The 27998-nt window shown below is 39.6% G+C and overlaps 2 protein-coding genes across 2 annotated transcripts; one reads left to right on the forward strand and one right to left on the reverse strand.

Moving 5' to 3' along the window:
- The first annotated feature begins 141 nt into the window (after positions 1-141).
- ppp2r5d (protein phosphatase 2, regulatory subunit B', delta) lies at positions 142-25250 on the forward strand. Its single transcript, XM_072677658.1, has 17 exons — positions 142-280; positions 1364-1447; positions 5166-5340; positions 15375-15574; positions 17243-17353; positions 18527-18619; positions 18919-19049; positions 19167-19226; positions 19357-19465; positions 19777-19830; positions 20040-20210; positions 20389-20516; positions 20674-20775; positions 20994-21066; positions 21521-21568; positions 21695-21808; positions 22544-25250. The coding sequence occupies exons 1-17, from the start codon at positions 254-256 to the stop codon at positions 22679-22681; spliced, it is 1818 nt and encodes a 605-aa protein (XP_072533759.1). The 5' UTR covers positions 142-253; the 3' UTR covers positions 22682-25250.
- Positions 25127-27963, reverse strand: mea1 (male-enhanced antigen 1). Its single transcript, XM_072677665.1, has 4 exons — positions 27819-27963; positions 26599-26914; positions 26311-26419; positions 25127-25946 (listed from the first exon to the last, which is right to left on the reverse strand). The coding sequence occupies exons 2-4, from the start codon at positions 26884-26886 to the stop codon at positions 25783-25785; spliced, it is 561 nt and encodes a 186-aa protein (XP_072533766.1). The 5' UTR covers positions 26887-26914; positions 27819-27963; the 3' UTR covers positions 25127-25782.
- Positions 27964-27998: the final 35 nt, after the last annotated feature.

Genomic DNA, 27998 nt, shown 5'->3' on the forward strand with positions numbered 1-27998 from the left:
TCCCTCCTTCGTCGCCGGGGAAAAAAGCCGAGCCCCAATAGTAAAATCGTGCTGCTTGTCTCCAGGCCGTGTCGCTCAGCCCGGACCAATGGAAATGTGCACGGCCTGCAGGGGAGCGCAGTGAGAGCGAGCGAAGGAGAGAGAGAGTGAGAGAGAGAGAGAGAGAGAGAGCAATAGTGAAGAGAGACGAGCGCCAAGTGCTGCAGAATCCGTCACGGAGCTACCGTGAATTTAGTACAAGAACATTTGCAAAATGCCGAATAAAACTAAAAAAGAAAAGGTAAAGTATTTATCACACTGAAGACCCGGACTATCCGGTTTTGTTGGCTTGTGTAATTTCTGACGTGCTGCGAGTTTGTTTGCCATGTCCCTACAAAAGGCCTGAGTAACGTTATTAGCTAGCTTCTGCTGCTAGCTAACGCTAGCTAGCTAACCCAGCCCGGGCTGTTAGCCCGCCAGCTAACCAGCTAGAAAGCGCAATCTCTGCCCTCTTAACGGAAACCAGGCAAACATAATGAATTAATCACATTTTAACCGTTAAAATGCGTCTGCGGTTAGCTGTCGTCCCCGCTCGGATTTATCTCTAGCCGCTTTCTTTTTAACGTCTCGATTCTGCTAACGGTCAGTCAGTGAGGGGTTTTGTGGTCTCAGGTGAGATTTCTAATCCGTCTGATGTCGGTTTCATCAATAAAAAGATGGGTAGTGCTATCAAGCTTGTGTGGAAGTTGTGTATGTGCTTTATTAACGTTAAACAACTAGCTAGAGCTAGAGCTAGAGCTAGCTGAATCAGTGTTGAGGACTCGTTAGCCGGACGGTTGTCTGAGCTTGGCTGTTGCAGCGCCGACTGTTCCGTCTCTCTCAGGCTCCGTGTTGTTGACACTGACAGGAACAGGCTAACCCAGCTAACCTTGCCCTTCTCCACCAGCTAGCTATAGCTAGCTACATTAACACCCGATTCAGAAGAGCCACAAGTGTGAGAGCCTGAAACGGCAGTTTCCCGAGGAAAAGCGGCTGCGTCTGCTCCTGACCGTGTCCGTATTTAAGTTAGTTGCTAGCTACACTGGGCTACCAAGCCAGACTGCAGATGACCGGTTCTGGGACGTGAATTACAGCGCCCGCCCGTGCGCCAGTTCTGTCTGAAATAATCTATATAATCTGAATTACAGTTTGACAGCTGGTACTTAGTTCGGGTTATGAGGCTTTCCCCACGACAGGGCGGTCAGTTAACGCTAGTCCGGTCTGTGCGCAGTGTGAAACTGCAGGATGGTGAGGCATCGTTTCACTGCTTTGACTTCGCATGTCTTGTAGCTCCGCATTATTCGACTGATTTCGCTAACATTGTGGTTTTATTTGGCACTTCTAGGAAACACCGAAATCTGCCAAAAGCAGCACCAAGAACAGTAACGTCAGCGGTGGGAAGGATACTGGATCTGAAAATTCAGATGAGGTAAATGAATGGGGGGAGTTTGGGGGTGGGGGGGGGTCTGATGTATCTACAATTTTTCTTATAGTAATCACACACTGTAGTTCACAGCAGAGATAGTTGGGAGTTGAACTGAAATTGACCTCAAAAATAAATAGGCTAATGATTTCTATTAAAATGTCATATCTAATTTGATTTAATTTAATCTGACAAATTGAACCTGCAGAAGGAGTTTTTAAGGTAGTGTGTTTTTATTATTTATGTTAATTAATGTTGGTTAATTAATGGTTATCTGTGATCTTCCTTCATTGCATTGTTTCATTTTTGTGCTCTTTTTTCATTAGTGCTTAGATATACTTTTAGATAAAAGATGATGTGCTTAATGCTGTGCTAATGGCTGAATCTATATGTTTATACTTCACTCAAAGCACCATTAGAGCACTCAGGCTTGATCCAGAGTACAGTATGTTTCATCAGGAAGGGAGCGGTTAACTGGAGCAGCTGACCTGTGTGACAGCAGGCGCCTCAGCTGCGCTTTCTAGCTGAATGCCTGTGGAGGAAGGCCCTGACTTGTGTTTCCTGCTAATGAGATGCCTCCCTGCTAACATACCTAAAAGAAAGAGTTCTTAGAAACACATTGAGCTGTATTACTAGTATTGTATTGGGCTGTGCTTTCTATTTTTTTTTATGGCTATGAAATTTGATGTGTGCATATTTCATGTTGGGTAGATGCATCTGAAATCAGTGGAGTTTTAAGATTTATGTGAACTTTATTGTCGTAGTGGTGAAGAATTTATTTGACATGACCTGTCCTATCCTGTCAGCTGTGCTACAATATTGGCTATGCTAGTAAATGGTCTTGTGATGCAGGGGAGTGGAACAGATGTGGGATTTGCTGTTAAGATCTGCTGTATTTCTTTGAAAAGTTAGAGTTGTTTAGGCTTGTTGAAAATGTAGGTAAGTAAGTATTGCAGAAGGCCGTGGTTGTAACATATAAGGGGATGTTAGAATATGTGGCAACATGAAGATCGCTCTATAGATTCAATTTTTGTAGCCGTCTCTTTTGATGAACACTTGACTAACTAAAAATGCAGCTTGTGTTTGTGTAAAGGGTAAGGGTGGGCTCCACAGCAAAACTGTAGTGTTGTTCCCTTTTTGTGTCTTTGATTCCTCTCAAGGTTTTTTCCCCTGCCACTCTGAGGGAGTTTTTCCCCTTGCCGCTGTCACTATTAGCTTGTTCACTTGAGGCTCGGACTGCAGAGCTGCTTTGTGGCTAGGGCTGGGCAATATAGGGTATTAATACTATATTGTGATATTTAAAGAAATGGATCACAATACATGTAATCACAAACTAAATACAACAGTAGCGGCAAATTCTTAAAAACTACTGTTTAGATTCTCGTGTACAGTGATTTATACTCAACATTCGCTGCACTTCAGCTAATTTAACCAGTCTAGAAAAGAAAAAAACACTGTTTGTGCCATTGTCTGTTGTTAACTTGAGCTCGAACTTGATAGGTTTTTATGATAAATTATGTAAGTTTGCTAATCTACAATCAGCAAAGCAAACCAGCAAAACAATAGAGCAAAAAAAAAAGAAATTATAAACAAATCAAGTTAATGGCCTGATGGATCACCTTCCAATCGACTAACTGTTACTGTGCAGTTTATGCAGATGGTGTACACTGACGGTTGTTCAATCATTGTGACACACACTGTGGGTAATGAACAAGTGTGAGTTCACAGGAAGTCCTTTAACCTGCTTAACATCATGCATTATCTGTATTATATCTTATACTGCCTAGAGATGTCCAGCTACATCACTGGGTGGGTCAGTATTCATTTTTCAAGAAAAATGGACACTGGATTTGCACATCACCTTAATTGAACTACTGAGCTTTGATGTAATTGCTTTTCTCTGTAACTTCAGAGTTCTCAGATGTCTTTTTAAGGAAGAAGAGTTGCTGGTATTAGTGGCAGGAAACTCAGCAGAGAGGTTGATGTTGCACAGGGTAAAGTTTATTGATTAGGTCTATTTTCAGTCCAACTCAGTTATGCAAACCCATCCACTGTAGCCAGCAGTACCATACCACAGGCAGGTCTTAACATGAGTGAGACGGACATAAGCATAGTGTTTCAAACTATGTGTACCGTGGAGCTCTTTGTACACACACACACACACAAAATCACTGCTTGATTGGTTGTCTAGACAAGAAAGCAGTGTGGTTTTCTGCAGTGAAGCTGTTTGACAATTTACGGTGGTTAGTTTTGTGACTTGTGACAATGTTTTGGGAATGCACAGGCTGGCCTTAGGTATTAAAATTATTGGGTGTTTTGTGAGTGTCCTTTCTTCCATTTAGCATTCATGTGTTGGGTGTGGATAATTTCTAATGGACGGTTTTCCAATAACACCCCAGTATTTCCAAACAACCTTACAGGTCCATATATAAAGTGGCTGCAAAACATGTTGGAAGATAGGTTACACAATTCTGAGAACAATGTTCTGAGGAACAAGACCAGTATCCTGCTGTTGCTGTGGGCTACTAGGTGTTTAACATCAGCTTAAACTAATCAAACCTACAATAACTGCGCACAGTAACTGTCAATTTAACACTCATTCATTCACTCATGTTGAATGTTAACTTCATTAGTTTTTTTTTCCACTGTGCTTAGGTAAGTATGTCAAATTATGTTTTTTACCTGTACAATACTGAGAGCTATTGGATTAATGAGGTCTGTCTTTTAAACAACACATTGGGGGACATCAATTTTTTTTTGTTAGAAAATGTGCTTCTGCTTTGCAATGGATTTAGGTCTGTTTTGTTTATTTTAGTTATTTTTTTGTTTTGTTGTGGCGTTCTCATGTGGGCCAAGAGATGTTTGGAAATATGTACTCTTTCAAAAAGATCTGGATACTTGTGGTCAGGGTCCGATGCTAGTGCTTCTCTCTGCTATACCGTTGAAATGCCAGATAATTTCTTCTTTATTTAGTTAAATTAACATGATTGTCTGTTTATGTAATATTTATTTACAGTTGAAAAACAATCTGAAAGACATTTAAGCTAAATAACAAAATTGGTTAAATGTTCAAGTTAGATTTTATCATTGGTGTAGAATCACATTTGACCTTTTGCCATTTTTGCTCTGTAGAAAATGTCTTGAGGCTAATTTGGTAACTTATTCTCCTTTTGCTGTTTTCGAACAACATGGGTTGCTTAACATGTGACTGACATCAAAGTGTATTCATATTTGGAGAAACAAAGCAATGAATTAATTATGAATGGCCGGTCGGCTCAGCTCTCATCTCTTTTGTTTTTTTTGTGCACTTTTTGGCCGGGTTGCAGCTTTTAGCCATTGTGTCTTTGGAGCAGAACAAATCATCTCATTATTGTCCTGAGTGCCTAGGAATACAAATGAACTGTGAAACTCAATATTATTGCAAATCCAAGATTCACAAAGTGGTGTCATTCTTAATTATTCAGACCATGCCGGATCTACTCAGTAATTCAGACACTGAATTAAACTATTGAAATAGAAGTGTTGTGTTGCAATAGGGTGAGTAATTTTTAAGTTTTAAGTCATAAAAAACTGTAAGACCTGATATGAGAAGAGTCTATGTTCAGCATTGCCTTGTTTGCCTTTAATGATCATGTGGTGTGTTTTGTTTGTTTGTTTGTTTGTTTGTTTGTTTGTTTTTTTGTTTGTTTTGTTTTTTGTCTTGTTTTATTTTTTTTCTCTTTAGGCCCAGCAACAGACCGCCAGCAAACGCCCTAGCAACAGCACTCCACCTCCGACTCAGCTGAACAAAATCAAGTACTCTGGCGGCCCACAGATTGTCAAGAAGGAACGTCGGCAGAGCTCTTCACGCTTTAACCTCAGCAAGAACCGTGAGCTCCAGAAGCTTCCCGCCCTCAAAGGTACAATAATTTTGTGCTTTTGTGCTTTACATCCAACGCAAATGATTACAAGCTGTGGGCAAAGGAGTGAATTAGGGTTGGAGCCAACATCTGCAGGAAGATAGCAAGGTTGGTGATCACTAGTGTAGAGTAGGAATAACTGCATATATATACATGAGCCTGGATAAATAACTTAAGTTAAAATGCAGTCAAACCTATCCTTTAACATGAGGATATGGGGTTATAAGAAGAAAAAAACATTTTATTCACAAAAAATTAATAGGTAATTAACAGAAACCACAGCCCTCATACTGGTATTTATAGTTTGAGATTTTACTGTTTGAGTCTATAATTTAGTCACATTTTAGTAATAAAATGTAATGAAATCTGGAATGAATATGGATGATTTCCTTCAATATTTATGGATTAAATTCATAAAGTTTAAAGTTTTTCCCCTGGTGATTTCTATTCCATATTTTATAAGCCTGGTAAAGTTAGTTTGATATTGGATATTCAGTGGATATTCACTTTCCGCTCCTTCCAAGGAGGAGAATAATTCTCAAGAATTACTAACACCAACAGACTCCTTATCTCTCTCACGTTTTAAAACAGTGTAGTTTGTTTTCTGTTTTTTAGACTGTTTTGTTTTAACTTTTTTAGAACGTTGTTTTTGAGCAAAAGGTGAATATCCAGTCAAAAGAATACAGTAAGGCATGGCTGGTTGGGAAATGTGCTGATTATTGCACAGATAAACAGATTAAACCTAATTTGTCAATTTGGCAGGCTTTCACATTATCATTAAGTTTTTATTTGTCTGCAAAAAGTGTAATTGTTTTTGTATTGCATTTTTATTAAATTATTTGTTATCAAAATAGTTTTCATTAATGAAATTTACACTTGAAGTGAATTATTGGAGCATACCAATCAAAAATGTAATTTAAAAATAATTAGTTCTAAAGTGTTTTTTAGTCCCAATACATATCACTAAATGTTCATGCCATTAGGACCCTACTCCAAATACAGAAACCAGTATCATTCTTATTCGGCCTGCGTGTCGGACTCTGATGTTCACTCATTGAGAATCCGTTGCCTGTCTGGTCAGGCACAGGGAGAGAAAGTGATAGGGAGCACATGACTACTTGCTGGCAGTAATTGGATCAGTAGTGCAAGTGTCTGCAATAAGTAGGACAGTGAAAGCTCGTCACAACACTCCATGCGGATAATTCAGACTCCCTGCTGTGCGACATACAGTAACGCACAGAGATGTAATAGACTCAGTTGTGCTGTCGAGAAAATATTGAACGGCTGTTCTTCTAGTACAGTACCAACATCCTGGCATTTACATCCTCAACATATCAAGGATATGCGATTTATTACTGTTTATTGCTCATGAGCTGGTGTGGTGTAGGGTAGTGATTAAAGGACGTTAATCACAACACATGAGCTGATAAGCAGCACATCCAAGGCTACTGGTGTTCTTTTTGTATTTACTGCAGTGGTCAAGTTAATTGAGCTGTTTTTATTTATCCTTCTTAATCTTGTGTATTGCTTTGTAAAGCTTCAAGAGTTTTTATTGCTGTAATATTTGAGAAGCTGTTTTTTAAATGCTTTAAGAGTGTCTGGCTCGGTATAATATTATATTTTTGAATCTTTATTCCATCTGGGTTGTGTTTTGTGATTTGAAGAGATTCTGTCTCTGAAGCTACTGCTTGTGCATGTCGTATTGTGTTTAGTTGCATGTACTTAGTTCTCACACACCCAAAGAGTCCTGCCTACCAGATGCAAGCTCAGCTGTAGTGACGTCCGTCTCTGTGTTTGTTTATGGCACCATCAACACTTGAGTCTAACCCGTGCATGCTGTTAGCGGTCTGGCATCAACTCTGGAAGTCCACATGGCAAACAAACAGAGGAAGCCTTGAGGTCTCCCTTTTCCTGCTTTTGTGCAAAGTATGCTCCAGAGAAACTTAGTGTGGGACATACTTTTAGTGACCGGGTTTCTAAATGCAGTTGGTTTTTTGCAGTTTAATGTCTAGTTGGTTGTAAAGGGTGTCAGTGGTGTGAACAGTTATGTTTTATTAAAGATTACTTTTATTTTCTAATGAATATTTAAAGTGTAGGGCTATTGTTTGTGTTAAAATGTGGATTAAAAATAATATCAAGGCTGTTCTCAACAACAATTTGCATAATTGTGGTCTGCCAGGAAATGTGAGCACGCTCTGCTGGACCTTTCGCACTGAGCCGTGAGTTTGTCTCCTCAATGATCAAACTCTCGCATCATGACTGCAATAAAATCCCCACAAGATGAACAGGTTTAGTGTCTGAATGTTTAAATCACATACATCACGTGATCACATTCACAACAAATGGTTGAAGAGACACTGGCTCTTCTTGTTTGGAGCAAAGCAAAGTTTAAACAGATTTGGAAATGTTTATTTTATGTTATTTTATTTTTATATATGTTATTTTATATTTTTTTTCTGCAAATTCAGGAAGTGCTCATCTCCCACACAATCTTTGATTGATTGATTTAGTTAGTTAAAGAAGAAAAGGAAAAAGAAAACGAGAGGCGACATCTGCTCGGATACAAAGAGGTTTATTTGGACAGGACTAAATTTGTCAGAGCACAGAGTTTAGTGTAGAACTGTAGGTACTGCTCTCCGAAGACTAGTTAGAAAAACGCAACTATGGCAGATCATGACATAAATCAAATCACAGTAGACCCCATGAAAGCTCTGTAAAGCCACCCGTTTCTTATTAATTAATCTACAAAAACAAGTATAAATTCTTTGACTTCTGAAATGTAGCCCTATATCTGGTCTCGGTTCTGATGAGTTGCCTTAAGCTTTGCAGTTCACTTGAATGTCCATAATTGTGATTGGAAAAACTGACAGAGGACTGCTACTGTCTAGATATTGCTGTGTTCTAGCCGAGAAACCGTAAGTGGAGTCACCTTGTTCTTCATTGCGTGAGAGAGTGAAGTGACCTTGATTTGTAGTGTTTCTTTTAATGCCTGATGCATGTGTATCACCATTATCCCCTCTCTCCCCCTGAAGTTAAATAGTCTGTTGAGCTGAGCGCTGGTTGCTTTTTTTTTTTTTTTGGGGTGTGGTGGTGGGGGGGAATGTACTGATTTGGCCCTGGAGGTGAAGGATTGGTCTCATGACTGCCTGACTGTACTGTTCAGCAGTGACCTTGTGCTGCTGTGGGGCTGGATATGGGCAGCTATCTCATCATGAGATGAGCAATGTTCTGATATTGTAACCAACTTAGCAGTAGATTATGAATGCAGATCTTTTTGACGTTTTCATTGAAACATGCCTGGAGAATTGATTTGGCACTTAAAATCAAAACTACGTAACTGTTCGCAGTGGTTAAATTGGTGTGATAAGTTCAGCCCCCCCAACCACAGTAAATGTGTACTGTGTGGCATTGTTAGATTATTAAAAAGAAATAGGATTGAAGCTGGAATATAAATGTAATGTTTTTGTTTGAGGTTGTAGTAGGTGTGTTAATACGTTCTTTGGTCATTTTTCTGATTGGTTCTCAAAAACCCAGGATGAGTAAGTAAAGACCCCCTCTAAGCACAGCAGTTGAATGGAACAACGTGTCCTCTTTGTGGGTATTAGCCTGCAAATGCATTTCCCTTATTGCAAACATTTTTACAAGTGAAATGTGCATCCCACACAGTGAGGATTTATGAGGATTACAAAAACAGGTTTAATTCTGGAGTACATGTAAACATCCCAAAGCCCGACATCCGCATCAGTCGAGCAGCAATGTGTCTCTTTTTAAACTTCATAGTTTAAAGTTTCATATTTGTCATGTCATATGTATTCAGTTCCACGTCTCTGTAGTTAAGACATTATTTTTGCATCTAAATAATGGTGCATGGCTTTGGGCATCTCTTAGCTTCTCTGATAACCTCCAGGTTAGATTACTATCTCTCTGCTGGTATTAGAAATGCTTATGCTTCAATTTAAACTGACAAAATAAGCTGTTTTACTCCTGGACAGTAAATACTTATGTTTATGTTTGAAATTTAATTAAGAAATATCTCATTTTTGTCTATTTTTGGAAAGGTTCAGAGAGCTGTTTTTCCTGAAACGGTATTCATTGGAAAAAAAAAATTAACTATTAATTGACACACTTGTCAATTAATATATTGATATCATTGATATTATAATAAAGCATGTAATAGGTTTTTAAAATCTCTTTAAACACAAGAAACTGTTCTAGGCTGTCTCACTGGTTTCTACCAACCGTGTAGCGTGAAAGCAGCCTGTAATACAGCCTTTATTACTCATATTCTGTGCTCACCTCCCCCAAACAAGCATGACTCAAAATGTGGAAGTACTTTTTAGTGGTCGTACACATCCATTTGTGGCAGATATATATATAAATAGCACCTTATCCATATTTGTTCTGTTGTGAGATAGATGGGTTTTATAACAACAAAAGCCTGAAGTTTTCTTAAATCATAATAAAAAACAATATTGATTTGATGTCCTGCCAAAGCAGGAAATTGCTTTCTTTAATTGCTCTTTAAGTTAAATAACACAAATCCGCAATACACAGGCATCACACAATATTTGACCTACAATAACCTTGATAGAAATGAGTGAGATATATGTATATATTCCATAGTTCTAGATATATAGACAGTAAACACTAACATATTTTTGGTTGGTTTAAATAAATGATCTATTTATGTTATAACTTCTGTTAAGGGTTAACTGCTGATGAGTAGTGTTTTTTGTTTGCTGTGATTGTGTCAGTAAACATCATATTTCACTGATAAAGTGGAAAGACACACAAGATGTGAATCTCTGACCCTCGTTTCAGCAACAGTGATCATCTCCGATCTGAAGACCTCTTGATTGCTGAGAGCAGTTCTGAAGTGGAAACTTGAGCAGCTGAACCTAAACACAATTATACATAAGTTTGTAATTGTTGTAGCAACAATTCGTGATCCGCCAGATGTTGAAATAAGCATTTGTATTATTATTTAGTGAACTTTTAAACATGCTATCCGAGCCCCTGATGGTTATATGCTATGTGCCGGAAGCTTCAGATAGTTAGTTTGTTTGTTTGTTTGTTTGTTTGTTTGTTTGTTTTGAAAGAACTGTTTCAAATCCAAAAAAAATTTCCTTTGTGGAAATGCTGAGTTTTCTGTTGGGTTAATCATCACAGTGTATTTAAAAAAAAAAAGCTTCATCTGGTGAATAAAACAGTCCAGTCAAAACAAACCATGTGACATTTGTAAGATTTCCATTTAGCTGGGAGTCAAAAAAAAAAAAAGCATTGCTAATTGCTTTGTAGACCTTCCTCTCCTTATCACTCAGCCTGATTTTAGCCAGCGCGTACACAGTCTTCCAGTAAGTATATATGCTATATGTCATAAAATATTCGTGGACACCCCTTTTAACGAATGCTTTCAACTACTTTGTTACACCCATTTGCTGACACAGATGTGCAAATGCACACACGCGGCTTGTCTAGTCTCTGTAGAGTCCCTGTGCTCCCAATAGAATAGGACTCTGTGGTGCAGATAAACAGAAATCTATTGGCACCATGCCTAATGACAGGCATAGGCTAAAGGCATATAAAGCCCCCCAGCACTGGAACTGTGTCTTCTGTAATGATGGTGGCGCTCCATCCAATACTTTTGGGATGAGTTGAAACATTCTACTAGATTTTGGAGCATTTCTGTGAGGTTTAGAATTTGATTGCATTCGGCAACAAACTCTAATCCTCACAGCAGTGCTCAAATCTAATAGAATGTCTTTCCTGGAGAGTAGAGACAGTAACTCCATATAGTGTATATCTCTTGCTATAAAATACCAGCTTAAGTAGTATATTAATCTTACTGTGTGTGAGCGCTCTGAAACCTGATGGCTTCTTTCACATGCCCGTTTTATTTGTAGGGAGTGTGGCAGCTTTGGGATAATCAGATAGGCCTTCAGTCAGACATTTGAAGCAGTGGTGTAAAGGGTCAGGGTTGGTCTGTACTACATTTCAGTGTCACATAGATGCAGCACACAAAAACAAGACTCATGCCTTGCTTTGGTGGTATTCTTGCTTTTTTCCTGGTAAAGTGAACTACAAAAAAATGAGTATAGTAACTTAACATGCACTTAGTTTGAAATTGAATTAATTGTTGATGAGCACTCATGTTCAAGGTTGCAGGAAGAAAGTTACAAAGCCACAACAGGTTTATGTAGCTTATGTGCTACTATATGTTTCTGCCTTGTGTTTTAGAAGTTCCACTCAGTGCTTGAGTTTTAGCACCTGAGTCATTTAGCTATGTGAGTCATTATTCAGTGGAAGTGACAATACTCGTACTTGAGTGTGGATTAAGGCTAATCTACCCAGCTCTGCCTAGGTCATGTCTCTTTTTGTGTCAGCTGTCCTCCTGTGGAATCTTTGACTACAGTGTACACCTTCATTTCCATATGCACCAGTTTACTCCCTGTTAAATTTCAATTTCCTTTTTCAGTTTCAATTTTGTTTTCCAGTTCGGTTATTGACCTGACAAATGTATCTTGTATTGTAATGCATTGCAAAAAGCATACAAACATAAAATACTGGCAATTTTGATATCTAAAAATAAGACTGCAAAAGGCTAAATATTAAACAAATACATATGTAATAATAATATTAAATGTACATGCATGAAGAAAATTGTTTTTTGTTATTATTAGTAGTATTTTTAGTTATTTATTTAATTTTATGTTTCCTTGCATTTTAATTAATGATTTGATTTAGAGCTTCTACATCTTCTGTCTCTAAGGCAGTGGGATTACAAAACTTAATTTTCAACCACAATATTCACAAAAATATTTCAGACTGTGTGTTCCAGTATAATTTGTCCCCCTCTTCTGTTGTTCACCTCTATTCTGTTGTTCACAGCTATTGCACAATGAACATTTCTCAGTCATCTCTTTTTCAACAGGGGGTTGTTCATTTAACACTGTTTGTACTCCATTGATTTGTTGCTGAGAGATCACCTATTAGGTTGTAGGGACAGGGTGACAAACAAAGAGCAAGGGCAAGTATACTGCTTTCTCTATAAGGCTACTGTTTTTTGCGTTTGGGCTGGACAATATGGTATAAGGATTGTCACAATATTGTGACCCACAGTCAAAATGCAACAGATTCTATCAAAGTATTTTCCCATACTTGATCCATACGTGAATTTTATTCAAAATGTGCTGCTCTTCATCCAGTTAAATAGGACTAATTTTCCTCGCAGTAATGAAAATGTTGTCAGTTTGTGTTCTTTAAGCACAGACGCTATCCCAGATATCTATGGTATAGCCAGAAAAGTATATTTTGTATCACAATAACAAAATAGAATGTTGTTAACAGAATATTGTTATTTTTGCCCACGTCTAGTGTGCACAGATCAACAAGATGCCACGCTCATAGCGGTGTTATGGCATGTAGATGTAAATATGCAATTTATAGTTATTAAAAGTATGGGTCACTAGTGATTTCACTGTACATCACTGTTTATTGACTGGGACTTATATATATATATATATAAAGGGTTATAGCTTGTTATAAGTGTTTGTAAAACATAATATATATAAAATATATTATAAGGTAATCTAAAACATCAAGGCAAAGAGAAAAGACAAAACCTGTATGTATGAAGGAATCATTTTGCATTAAGCAGTTGCAGAATGTAATAATATTATATTTTGACTCTTCTTTTGACTTCTTTTTTTAAACAGAAACTTATTAGAAAACTGTAAGCTTGTCTTTGTAGGTTAACATTGGCTTATTTTACTACTAATATACATGGTTAACAACTGAGGTGTATCTTAAATATTTTTTTATTGCTCAAAACAGAACTAAACAATAAACAGGTAAGCCTGTGATTACTGCAGTCTCTTAAGACACTTCTGTTAAAAGCCTTTAGTTTCTCAACATTATTGTAACGCGTCCAGAATATATTTGGCTCCCCTGTCCAGGTGAGGAAAGCGTGGGATTAGCAGATAACATGTTGTTAGTAAAGCTTTAAATCGGGTGGATGTGAAAAAAACCCAGGGGTCCCAGTTTTGTGTTCTTACTTACTTAACAAGTAGGACAAATTGCAAACGATATACTGAATACGGTCATACTGGCCAGAACCGGTAAAAAGGTTTTGTCTGTTTACAGTAATCCTTACTTGGTTTATTGTTGTTTCATTTGTGATTTAAACAGCAGCTGTGAATGTTCAGTTCAGAGAGCTGCTGCAGTGTGACTCTCTGCGTATTCCCTTTAATATAGATTCATTGGAGCTGTTGTCTGTGCCCTAGATTTTTGGTCTCTCGTTCTGTTGTTCTCAGTTCTGCTGAAAAGTGGATCAATTCTTCTGTCCTTAATCTGCCCTCTTCCATTACCCTTCACTACTCTATCTCTGGTGCAGAATGTCTCTATAATAAACAAAATAACATTTATTGGTAGTTTCACTTAGTGCGTTTATGTTTAAAAAATTAATTGAATAATACATTATTATTAAGGCCCTTCCGCACACATCCATGTATTTATTGTTAAAACATGGCTTTTTGTCTGCATTTTGGCCTTCGTTCACTAGTTGGCCGTGTTTTAAGAGGCTCAAAATGGAGGTTGAACACACTTTCCAGGATAGACATTAACTTGCACATAGCTGTTGCCAACTAATGACAGGGTTTGCTTTTTCATTACTCTGTCACAGAACCTCTACTTCTCTGCATGATCAGGATTCTGTGGGGTTATTTTGAAGAAAGTTTTTTTTGAAGCAGTGTCCCCATCAAAAACGTGAGGGAGACCCTGTGACCTTCAACCATGGTCCAAGATGTACCTTTTTCAGGTTTTAAGCCTGTGTCAGATGGAGTTATAAAGATCTGCTGCTTCATTGTTAGAAAATGTGCTGCAGCTTTATTTGGGTCTGTGTTGGCCATTGCACTTGCTGAATTTAACATCAAATTTTGTAAGGTGCTAGTGCCCCCTGCTGGGCTGTTTTTGTGTTTAGTGTACAGGGATACTTTTAAAAAGACGCTCAACACAAAGGTCCAGATATGTGCGTATGGGTCCTTAGTTTGTGTGCATATTTTAATTACATATTTAAGAACTGTCACTTTGGGGAACCTTATACTGAGGATGCTTAGTTGTCATCACTCTCTCCAGGTGGACAGGATGGCTCTCACTTTCCTCCAGTCATTGAGCACGCTGGTAGCCAATTCAGGCGTCTCTTAGCTGACATAACATGACCGGATAGTGCAGTCCTCTAATGACATTGCATTAGTGGCAGTTTTAAAAAGATGCAGTGGCATGTCACATGACTTTGAGGAAGATTATAATAGCTTTCACATTCTCAGCTTGGTGGTGCGGTGAGACAGAATACCAGTAAAGGGGGGTGGTATAAAATGCTGTAAACGAATAAGAGGCTGCTTCTGATCATAACCTACAGGCTGATGCATTAAATAGATTACTTGATTCCAACAGTCATGCAAAGATTGGGCACCCCTAGTCAAATTACATGTAATTTTCAAAGTTAAACTAAATACACATCTTTAATGGAGATCATACATCTGCACATTTTAATGTACAATTACTGTTTATTTGCTGAATTTAACATTTTTTTCTACAATTCTACATTCTACTATTTCAATTCATTCCTTTTATTTTCACTTGAAAAATAAAAAACCCAACCCTTTGCATAAGAATTAATTGATAACAGCCTTCCATTTACAGACTTTATAAACAGAAAATAAGCAGATAATGCAGCATTATCAAGGGTGATGGCGACACAGTGTATGGTATGCAAGCCTGGCGGAGCAGTGTTATTTTCTGCAGGTCCTCGCAGGCGTAGGGGCCCCAGACATGTGTTTAGTCATGATGTTTAGGTGAGAAGGGAATGCCAGTAAAAGTCTGATGGTATAATGTGACGTGAATGCTGTTCAGGTTAACTTCAGAAAGCAGCAGCCATGTGTAGTAAGTACGAAGAGTTTTGCTTTGCGTGTCTTGCACTGTTCTTTTTTGTGCTGTGTTTTTATGCTTGTCTTTGTATTTATCTCCTTGACTTTCAGATGCCCCGCCCATCGACAGGGAGGAATTGTTTGTTCAGAAGCTGCGCCAGTGCTGCGTTCTCTTTGACTTTGTGACCGATCCCCTCAGTGATCTCAAATACAAGGAGGTGAAGCGTGCTGGCCTCAATGAGATGGTGGAGTACATCACACACAACCGTGATGTAGTTACCGAGTCCATCTACCCTGAGGCTGTCATTATGGTGAGAGAGAGCAAGCACCCACATGCTCATTCTCGCACTCTGCAGGACACTGCAAACTGCACATCTAAACACTAAGCTACACACAAGTGTTTATCTTCACCCTTCACCCCACTCCCAGTTAATTTCAAGTCTTTTATTGCATGTTCATTTTTTATTCTTTTTAATTTTTTATTTTTCATCCAAAATTCTTGATTTTTGATTTTGACTGTGCCTTTGGTTTATTCAGGTTAAATGTAAGCTTAAAAAAACACAATTTGATGATATTGTGCTTTATAACAGTGTTTTGGTTATTAACATTTCTGATTTGCCATTTAAAATGATCATGGATCACATAGATTATTTTTTATTGTTAGCATTTCTTGTAGCTCCTTATCATAAACATTGGCAGTGGTGGCTTAGCGGTTAGAGCTCCGGGCTATTGATGACATGGTTGTGGGTTTAATACCCAGGCCTGGCAAGCTGCCACTGTTAGGCCTTTGAGCAAGGCCCTTCACCCTCTGCTCCCAGGGTGCTGGAGTTGGCTGCCCACCGCTCTGGATGGGTGTATGCTCACTACCCCTACTGTGTGTGTAAGTGTGTGTAAGTGTGTGTAAGTGTGTGTAAGTGTGTGTAAGTGTGTGTGTGATCAAGTGACAGTTTTGAAGGTTCATGTGTTTTAAAAGTTTAAAAGGATAAGATGAGATGATCAGTGTTACTTGATTTGCCTTCATTGAGTCTGTACTGAAAATCATATAGTGAAGCCCTGATGTATAGATTCCTGCTGTCTTCTATTCCTCTAATTTGGTATTTCAGTCATCTGCCAAAAAAGCCAGTTGAGGCTATGTGGTTTGGAGTGGTTTGGATTTTCCCATGTATTTGACCTGAAAGTACCTTTTTCTAACAACACCAGATTATATAGACGTTATCCTATGAAACACAGTCTCCATGACAACATTAATCCTTTTAACCATTCCATAATCCTTCAGAAGTGTTACGGCCTCTTCTTCAGAGATTGTGTTATGTCTAATCCCTTACATTATACTTTAAAAGGAAAAACTTTATCCATTTATTCCTTGATTCATTTGTTTTATACTCTAAAATCCTGTATGTCTTTAGCCTCCACAGCACAAAACTTTTCCTAAATGTCTGAAAGGCACATCATGTCTGTTGACTTTTGCCTGACTGGTCCAGGAGGTGCAAAGAAAAGCAATAGATTTAAAGCCAAGTCAGGAAATGCTGCTATATATTGCAGTTTTATTTCTGGTAGCAAAGCCCATGCTGGACAGTTTCAGCAGAAACCCTTAAGCAAGGCATATTACCCTTCTGGGAATGTGTCCTGTTCTACACTCCACTGACAGATACTAGTGTCTGTCTGCTTACACATTTATGATCGCTAGGGGTTTTGGGTAATTAGTCATTACAAATCAAGGCTCAGACACCTGCACTTTTTTTTATTAATTTATAATTCACATCTCACACTGGTAGTGCGCTGACAACACACACAAATACACTGCCTATATGCAGAAAGGCAGACTGTCTCTAATATAACTAGTAAATGAATACTCCACCCTTTCTTACTCCCCACATACTCTCAGCCTTTAATTCAGAGCCGGTGAGAGAACATGATTTTCCATTAGTTCATTTTGTCTGTTCTTAGGTTCTTTTTTTTTTTTCTTCTTCTTTTTGTAGTTTTCAATGAACTTATTCAGGACTCTGCCTCCATCTTCCAATCCTACGGGGGCAGAGTTTGACCCTGAGGAGGATGAGCCTACCCTGGAGGCAGCTTGGCCCCACCTACAGGTGAGTGTGGCAAATCTGCTAGCATTGCACTGGAAATATTTTGGAAATGTTCAATTATTTTTGGGAATGTTTAGTGAAACACACAGGTAGCATTAAAAGATAAACATTTAAAGCGGGGTGGGGTTGTCAAAATGGCTGAGGAAACATTGCAGATGTAACAAGAAGCCATTGAAGCCAAGAAGAGTAACAAATTAGCAGCCATCACTTGAGGTTCTTTGAGGTGTGATGCAAATGACACACTGGATACTTGTTGACGTGTGTGTGTGTGTGTGTGTGTGTGTGACACACTTATATATATTATATATCTTATAATATATATTATTATATATCTTATAACATGACCTGTAATACAACACAGAATCTTTTTGAGTCTGTGTGTGTCTGACTGTATCATACATTACGGGTGTTACTCAACCCGGCCCTTGAAGTACACCAAATTGTTCCATGTTGTAGCTGTAACCTAATGTACTGGGAGTAAGTATAAATGTGGAGCCAACAAGTGGATCCCAAAGACTGGGTTGGAAAATGTCATGCGTCATACATCATGTTGCCACATGACTTTTTTGGTAAATGATCTCGACCTGAGCACAGGCAGTATCCACTGCTTCACAGTGATTCTGGTAGTCAGTAGAAGCAAAACAGAACGCTGGCTGCAGATGTTACTCTGCTTACAATAGTGGTAGGCGGCCCCTTGAGGCATAGAGAAGTGCAGTGTATGACGAATACCAAGAAAATCACGCAGAAAGGGATTCACACTGAGAAGCTGACTCAGACCCAGGTAGCAACCACCAAAGCTCACTGCATGTAAAGGAGCAACATTGATGCTATAGAACCCAGAGGATGTTAAGGCCAGTGACTGCATAGACACTGACCAGTAAAATAATCAGGCTGAGAAAGGCAGTACTTTAACCCCAGTTATTTAAACTACCATGGGTATCATAACTGAATCACTGCATGTATCATAAGTAATAAAGAGCATGAAAAGGTGTGTGTGTGTGTGTGTGTGTGTGTGTGTGTGTGTGTGTGTGTGTGTGTGTGTGTGTGTGTGTGTGTGTGAGTGTGAGATTACTGCTTAGTAATAAACAGCTGATTGGATGGCAGTCCATAAAGTCACTGTCACGTTTTATTTATTTATTTTACCAATTTGTTCTCTAAACTCTCTTTCCGGTTTAGCTGGTGTATGAATTCTTCTTACGTTTTTTGGAGTCACCTGACTTCCAGCCTAACATTGCCAAAAAATACATCGACCAAAAGTTTGTATTGTCTGTAAGTATGTATTCTCCACATAGCTGAGGTACAGCATGGTCTTACTAAACACATTGTTTGATAAAAATGTGATGTCAGTGAAACATCTGAAGCTCCGGAGCTCCAGGTTTTCCCATATTTGCTGTTTACAGGTTCAATGATTCAATTCAAATAGCCATAGCCAGGGATATCATTGTATAAATGTGATATAGACTGCAGCTTTTGGCTTTTGCTTAATTATTCTATATTGATTATTTACATTTGACACAGTAGTGTTTCTCCTCAAAGTAAAAAAAAAATCTTTAATGACTATTTTGTAGCTCCTGGAGCTGTTTGACAGTGAAGATCCGAGAGAACGAGACTTCTTGAAGACCATACTGCACAGAATCTATGGCAAGTTCCTGGGGCTTAGAGCCTACATCCGTAGACAGATCAACAACATATTCTATAGGTGAGGTTTATACATGGTTTATACACATCGGATTTGATTATTTTTCCTTTTAAGCGTATTATTGTTAAACTGGACTCATTGTTCCACTTGGTGATCAGCATTGGTCTCTCATTGCAGGTTTATATATGAAACGGAGCATCACAATGGCATTGCAGAGCTCTTAGAAATCTTAGGAAGGTGAGTGCATGTACTGCCACTGTTGCCATGACAAACCTGCGTAAATAGAAGACCTCTCTCTTATCTGTATCGAATTGAATGGCCCTGGAATGTCACATGACCAGAGCTGTGTATCCTGTTCGTCTCACAGTATAATTAATGGCTTTGCCCTGCCACTGAAAGAGGAGCACAAAATGTTCCTGATCCGGGTGTTGCTGCCTCTACACAAAGTCAAGTCTCTTAGTGTCTATCACCCTCAGGTACTGCTTCTACATACACACCCCTTTATTTTAGCCTGTATTTAAAATAAAACCTATGTAAATCTACTTTAGAAGCAGTGAACAATAAATAATCATGAGTAATTCTAGTACTGGAGATGCTGAATTCTCTCAGTTCATTGTTTTATTGTTTATCTCATGGGTTCATTCACAAGTGAGATTCCTCAGGACTGGAACTGGGAGACACTCATGCAGTTGGATCAGATTTAGCATTAATGACCGCATTCCTATGCCATGTAGTTCTTAGTATTCCGCTCCACTGAAATGTTGGTTGTCATTTCCCTTTCCTGCAGCTGGCATACTGTGTGGTGCAGTTTTTGGAAAAAGACAGCAGCCTCACTGAACCAGTAAGTATTTCAGCTTTTACAGCTCTAGTCATTTTGAAAATGAAATGCCTTATCATTTTTTTATTATTTATATATATTTTTTATTTAAGTCTCGTTCATTTAATCAGTTTGTTGTATTTTTGTTCTGATTTTAACATTTTGACAAGGCAGTACTTTTCCCCTCTCACACACTTGCATCCCTCCCAACACTTTACCCGTCTCTGTTTTAGGTTATAATGGGTCTCTTGAAGTTCTGGCCCAAGACCCACAGTCCTAAAGAGGTGATGTTCTTGAATGAGTTGGAGGAGATCCTAGATGTCATTGAGCCTTCTGAGTTTGTGAAAGTTATGGAGCCTTTGTTTAGACAGCTGGCCAAATGTGTATCGAGTCCACACTTCCAGGTAAGAAAACCGCTCTGTCACTATTTTGCTCCTCTAGGGGCTAATTCTGTGCTTATACAGTCAACTGTTTTATTTACTTGTTCGGTAAATGACCGGACAAGACTTCATAACTAACAATAAACAAAGTAAAAGTTTTCACAATATAACCAGAAATCTGAAATTACTACTTGTGTTCCAGGTTGCTGAGAGAGCACTGTATTACTGGAACAATGAGTATATCATGAGCCTAATCAGTGACAATGCTGCCAAGATCCTGCCCATCATGTTCCCCGCTCTTTATAAGAACTCCAAGAGCCACTGGAACAAGTAAGCCACCCAGGTTACCTATGTAGTGTTGGGCAACCGCACTCTTAAACACAGGCGTGATCTTGACTTGATGTGTGAAAACTAAACAGTTTTCTGAATGAGTTTTCAGGTATTATAGGAACTTCCCTTTCTTATGGTGGTCTTCTCCTTCTTGTAGGACAATCCATGGACTTATTTATAACGCTCTGAAGCTCTTTATGGAGATGAACCAGAAGCTGTTTGACGATTGCACTCAGCAGTACAAAGCTGAGAAGCAAAAGTAAGTCATCAATAAAAGGAGACGAGACAGATATCACTGTATAAACCCCTTACGGACTGTCTTGGCGACTTCCTCAAAAAATGTTCCCCCTTTTTGTGTAGCATTTAGCCTCGGAGATCTTTAGCGGTACCTAAGAGGCCTTTTAAGAGCTCTCTTCAGTTCTGCTAGAAATCTTCACTTCTGACACAGCATAAGCTGTTCTGTTCTCTTCTCCCCAGAGAGAAGTACAAACTGAAGGAACGAGAAGAGATCTGGCACAAAATTGAAGAGCTCGCGAAACAGAATCCTCAGGTACACACTTCCAGGCTTACTCACATTAGTACTCAGACAGGACCATAGAAAATAGTAAACCATTTAGACAGGATGGGAGAGATGGCTGTTTATAGTTGTTATTGAATCAGTGGAGTTGTTCTGTATTGACTAAGTGCATTTGTTGTGGTGTTGGCTAATATCAATACAGTTTCGCTTCAAGGGTCAATTTTAATACACTGGTGAGAGAAGCCTGAGTATGTCTTAAGCTTGTCATGCTTTAATTAATGCTCTAAATGTATTGTTCCGGATTAAGTCTAATTATTAATTATTAAGCTTTTCTCCAGAGTTTTGGATTTATTCTGAGAGCACATGTGAAATGAATCTTGAATTTAATTATGGTGTTGTACTGGTGTTGTGTGTCTGAAGTAATTGAACATGGAGTTTTATGGAATCATTTTAATTTTTTTGGCTTCTGTTGATTCTCCCCCCCCAGATGACAAAGCTTCATCCTAGCCTCCGACCAGGTCTGCCTCAAGATGAGGTCAGTCAAACCATTCAAATTTACGCTTCTGTAATGAGTCAACATTGAGTGAACAATGAGTCTATTTGTTTATTTTCATGTTGTGTATATGTATATTACAATGTGTGTTTGTGTGTGTACATACAGTACATGATGTATAATGAGAGCCCAGGAATACCCCACTTCTCCATGGAGACAGAAACCCCTACTGCTGAAGACATCCAGCTGCTGAAGAAGACTGTGGAGTCTGAGGCTTCGCAGGTATTGTAGCTTTAATTGGACCTGGAATTGGATGCAAACCTGAATATAGCCTGTGAGCGCCAACCAAATCAGCCCTTACTCTCAGATTTTTAATCTGTGTCAGAGTGTATCTTAACAATTTTCTCAGCTCTTCACCACCACTGCAGACCGAATCAAATTCAACATAAGTGGCTGCAGCTTTTCAGATTAAACTTTTTTTAGGTAGTTAAAGAGAAGGTTTTGTGAAAGTTGGAACATGGACTGTAAGAAAACCCAAATCCAAAAATGATGTCCAGTACTTGTAGTCTGACCAAACAGTCATGGTGCATACATCATGATTTGGTGGATGAAGTAGTTGTTTTTTCCCTCATTTGTACCGAACTCCAATCCGTGGCTTACTAAGACATCCAAGTTCCATCCTTACTAATCATAATCATACATAAAATAGGCATCTGCATACCGTTCCACAGTTTAGCTATTAGGTCCTTCTGTGTGTATGCATTTTGTAGACACTTTAATGGCATTGTGTGTTGAAACAAGTCTCAATGACATTTACATGGCAAAAGGAAATGGATTACCCAGACTGAGTGGATAACTACAGTATTCTGATTAATTTGGTGCTAAGCATGGTATCATTGCAGTATGTTGCTACTTCTAGCTGTTTGGCTACACAGCAAAAATACTGGCACCAGGAGTGAATGCATGAAGAAATTAGACTCAGTAGAAATGTATTGAGGTCTGCTTGCTTCTTTTCAGGGGACGAAGGAGATAAAGAAGGACAAGGTGCTGATGCGACGGAAGTCAGAGCTGCCGCAGGATGTGTACACTATTAAGGCCTTGGAGGCTCACAAGCGGGCAGAGGAGTACCTGACGGCTAACCAGGAAGCTCTCTGACCAGGGAACACCGCCACCCTTCACCTGCACCATGCCTAATCTGTCCTTCTTGTCTTTGTCCAGAAATGTCGCCTGCTGTAAACTCCTCTCCTTTCCTCTTTGCCTTTGCCTCCTCTTTCCTTCCTCACTTTCTCTGGAGAGCCCTTTCTGCTGAATCCTGGCAAACACAGAAAACAGTGGAGAGCTCCTGCGCTCTCCCATCATTCTCACAAAAACACACAGCTGCGCACATGCACAGACAGTCACAGAAAAGCACTCATTCCAGTAGGCATCTAAAGTCACAAGTAGTGATAATGCATTTGTGTTTTTTGTTTGTTTGTTTGGTTTACTTCTGCTTTTTCTTTCCACTCATCTTTGTCAGTTTGTAAATGTTAGATTTCACGATTTCTGCCCCTCTTTTAAAGCTCTTGCTTTTTCAGGAAAGCCTTATTCCTGTATTGCTTTTGGTTATCTGTGTTCACTGAGTAATATTTGGTTTGAAGGGTCCATGCTTGTTTTTTTTTTTTTTTTCTTTGAGCCAGGTTTAGGGACTCTTTGGTGTGTGCAGGTCTGTTTTTCATTTTATCCACTGATCATGTTGCCTTGCTCTTGTGGGACTATATGGAGCATATGAATGTATGGAATCTTTCGAAATGTGCCACAAACATGACATGGATGTCTTTGTAATCTGTAGATAAATAACTAGGGCCTTCGTTACAGTTTCCAGCAGAACCAAGGAACCAGGCTCTTCATAACACGTTTGTCATAACAGGATTCAGTTTCAGGTTTCAACATGGTTGCTCACAAAATACAATCAAAAGTTCCTCAAGACAAAGCATCATGCTTCCCTCTTGTAAGGCAGATTCTGTTTCAAAGTCCTGCCGCCAGATCTAGGGCAGAATTAGTCAGAACATCTGGAATTGCACCAGGTAGGGTCCATATCCTTTAGTGGCAGTGTAAAGCTTAGCTATTTAAATGGTCTAAACTCCAGAGCTTCACGTAGGTAACACCCTCATTTTGAGGCTGCTATGATTTTTATTGACCACCCATGATCTCGTTCAGACAATAAATGTCATCGCAGGATGTGTTGTGAAATCCGTTTCCTGCCTTAGTGGTGATCTGTTTACAAGCTGAGATCACAGCACTGTAAGTTGCTTTATCAAAGTTGATGACCTCTTGAACCAACACCAGCAGACCATTCCGTGTTTCATGACCATTCTGCTTTAAGACAAAGCTGTTTCTCTGTGTTCCGTCCCTTACAAAGCATGCCCCAAAGCTACCAGCTGGTACTCTTCAGTGCCATGGCGTGTGGCTGCTTATTTGTAATCCGTTAATACGTGTTTTGCTGTTTCCCAAGACATCAGAAGATCCATTTCGAACAACTCTTCTAAAGTCATAGGCTTCATGAATTTCTGATTTGTTCCTGTTGTGCTGTTCAACATTAAAAACCTCCCATAGTTCGAGTCGCTCATGTGCAGTGGGAAGGGTTAATGTAGTGCAAGTGTAGGGAACCACTTAACATGCTTCTTCCCAGACCTTGTTTAACGTTACTTTAATAGATTATGCATTTTTTTAAGCGCCTAAGCAATATTTTTAGAAAGAAGATGAAGAGAGAAAAATTTAAAAATAAATAAAAGTAAAACATGCACTTGAAAGGTGTATGGTCGAGCGCTATACAATCCTCTTGCTAGAACTATAAAGAAGAAAAGAGATGCTTGCTTAACTTCCCAGGCTGATTATATGGGAAACAAGACAGCCTGCAGTTACTGTTGCAAATATTTGTGTATTTTATATTGTATTGTATATTGCTTAGGGTTGCACCCCTGCTTGTCACAGCCATTATGATTTTTCCCTCTACCCTTCCACCCCTCAGATTTTTTTATTTATTTTCTTTTTAGGATTATTACACTTATGTTGCCTCCATCTACTGTACAACACCCCCTCTATATTGTAGAGTGAACTATCACTCACTGTGATCATTCCAATAGACTATTCACTCCTTAAGTAGGTGGCCGGACAGCGCAACACTTGCCTCATCCCCACTAAAAGCTACATGATCAGGTTTACAAAACAAGTGGTGTAATCTAGTGTGTTCACACAGTAGCCACTGACACATATGGGGAAGTAATTGTCAAAAGTACTTTTTACACAGGTGATGCCCCAATGCTTTCCCGAGTCGTCGGCTTGAGGGAACACTGCACAGTTTGAGTTACCTGTGGCGATTTACTGCTCTTGTTATAGCCTTATTGCCCAAAATCAGAAAGCTGACGCTCCTGGGTCCAAAGTGATGACCTAGTTTGCTTTGTGGAACGGCCTTGTGTTGGTTGTTGTCTGGCAGCTACACTCACATACACTATAGAGGGAATATTATGAAAGTATGGGTCTCTCCACACTCCCCCTTCCTTTCCCAAGCACCCCTCCCTCCCTCGCTTCCCCTCCCCAAGTCTGACACTAATCTTAAGCTGCTTTCCAGGTCATATGTACATATGTTGTACTTTAATTAGGTAGAGCATTACATAGTATGAAGGTCATATTTTGTACAGATGTTCATGTATGTACAGAACAAAAAAATAAAGTCCAAGAAATAAAAGCAGTGCGTTTCTGAAGATGCTGCACAGAGATCTACATACAAACATACATATGCGCTGCAGATGAGAGACAAAGCCGCGGTAGATTTCACGTCAGTCACAGGAATGGTTGCAATATTTATCAAGCAGTTGATTAACAGATCTTCACATTCCAGTTTATGATTTTGTGAAAAATTATTTAAATACAAAAAAAAAGCATACCCTGTTGAAGTGAATGACTAGATGGTACGTGACACACTGTAAATACACTAATGTTAGTAGAATTAGGGAGTACTTGCAAAGTCCAGTGGCTAATTACCTTCTGTAATCCTGAAAGGGTTCAGGGATATTCATGCAGCAAAAGTGTTAGATTTCTGAACTCTGAAGTTATTTTGTGATATTTGGTCTGCAGGACATATTTTATCTTCAAATCAGGACCCGAGGAAACAAAAGGGGTAAACTATGTTTATATGTTCCCGGTCAGCTTCATCACAGGGTCTTTTGAAGTTTTGAAGCGCTACAGGGTAGAGATGATGATCAAGGCCTTGGGCGATTTCACTTGCGTTCCAGTATGAGGCTTGCCGAGCTCTGCCGGGTCTGAAGCGTCTTCTGGACCATGTCCTTCCACTGGTCGTCGGAGATCTCCTGCGCCCATGCAGGGATACCTAGTGTCGGCAGGTTCACCGCTGCCATGGTCCTCTTTACAAGCTCCACGTGATCTGTGAATAATGGCAAAACAAGGAAGTAAACAAAGACAACTAGAGTCTTGTAGTGCACGGGTTCTGAAGGGTTCTTTTATGCCATCAGGGACCAATTCCTGGGTGGAAAACATCCAACGGGCCACCACAGATTTATTTTTAATGATTGCAGCCGAACTGTTCAGGTGGTCAGCACTATAAAAAAACATGTACCGGCATATGCATATTCCATAAGGTTGTACTCCTCGTTCTTGCATAATAATAATAATAAATTTAAAAAATATATACTATTGCTATACAATATGGCATGGACCACTAGAGATCCCCAGACCCCACTTTAAGAACTCTGGTCTCTAGTGGAATCATCAGACCATCTCCTGCTTACCTGGATCCATAGGAATGGAAGCGTGACTCTGCTGTGCAGCAGCTTCTTCTGGGTCCTCCTCCTCATCGCTGTCTGGAGGTGGCGGTTGAGGCAGGAACAAACCCATGGCCTGCAAGATAACCACTGAAAGTCAGTGAAACCTTTCAGACCTAGAGGGGTCTGGAGTGAAGTGATGTTTTCCCTACTAATTAAGTCACTAGTTGATGAGTTTTAGCTGCAGCACAAAAATCATAAACCTTGATCACCCCCCTGACTTCAGTATTTACACCCCTGGCAAACATACCGCACCTCTATTCTGTCCTGGACATCTTGGAGCTGCTCAGCATGTGTTCCCTCATCAGGTTGCTCCATGTGCGAGTTGTTTAGGCCATCAGGGTCCTGGTTCAGTGGCTGGTAATAATATCCCCCATTGTCTTCTTCGTCATCCCCCGCTCCTCCTTCCTCCTCCTCCTCCATGTCCTCGCCACTCCACTCCTCTGCAACCGCCGTGTCTGAGGTCCTGTCCTGCACCAGATCCTCCTCGGAGCTCGGCAACACTCTTTCTGGACCCATGTCTCGGGCCCTCCCCACTTCCATCCACAGGCTCCAAGTTCAGTCTGCAGCCCTGCGTGTATAAAAACAGTGTTTCATTGCCCTCACTGCTCAGAATATTTCACAAATCAGTCTCTCACTAAACTTAACCGCAAGACAAAAGCAAGGTTGACAGGAAAGCTTCTAAATCTTTTAAAACTGATCCTCAAATGATAATCAAAATAATTTCAAGTTATTTTGGAGCAGTTATCATGACATTCTGGCACAGTGTAAAGAGAACAACTGCCAGATCAAAATTACATATAAAACATAACAGCAGTAAAAGGCACAAATGGAGATCCTGAAGGTTTTCAATCTGACAGCGACTATTTATTATAACAATCAGCACGCCACTCCAGCAGGTCCCAACAGTGGTCTCATCAGCAGATTAAACAACAGTATGGGTACACACATCATTCCCATAATCGATAATCCTTTATAACCCGTGAAAACTGAAACTAAACCCAGTATCGTGAATCAAATCGACAAGAATCGTCAACTCTATCAGGAATTAAAAAAAAAGGAACAGTGCTGTACCCTTAAGCCATCTGTCGACCCTGTTAGACAGGCTTAATGCTGGGCTTTCACGACCCGTTCAGGTGCTTCATCAACGATCACCCGAGCTGCTATAAACAACCATAGCTAGGTAACACTGGGTTGAGCTGCTGCAGGCAACACTAGACGAATCGAGGCTGCGGCTAATCCATATGCTGCTAACCAAACACGTTATCTAGCTACACTGCACACATTTCTAACACAGGTGTAGATCACTGTTCCCGACACTGTTTTCGAACATGATGTTCTGGAGGCTAGTGCGGGTTTAGGACTCAGCTGACCGGCAGGAGGTTGGCTAGCTAGCTAGCTAACTAACTAGCTAGCAGAACCCAAACAACAGATCTGACAGAAGTCATCACAGTCCGACCCATCAGCACCCATACCTGCACCAACGCTGCCCACGACCGAGTCGGCAGGCTCGTCCTTCCTCCCTCCTTTCTCACTGCGAGAGCTTTTTATTTACTCGAGCAAACAGGTATCTAGCTACAAACGAACGCAGCTTGTCAACACGTATTATTTGCTTCCTCCCGGAAGCGGAATTGCGTAGAAAACGACGTCAAGTG

The sequence above is a fragment of the Salminus brasiliensis genome, chromosome 4 (genome assembly GCF_030463535.1).
Source record: "Salminus brasiliensis chromosome 4, fSalBra1.hap2, whole genome shotgun sequence".
Classification (NCBI taxonomy): Eukaryota; Metazoa; Chordata; class Actinopteri; order Characiformes; family Bryconidae; genus Salminus; species Salminus brasiliensis.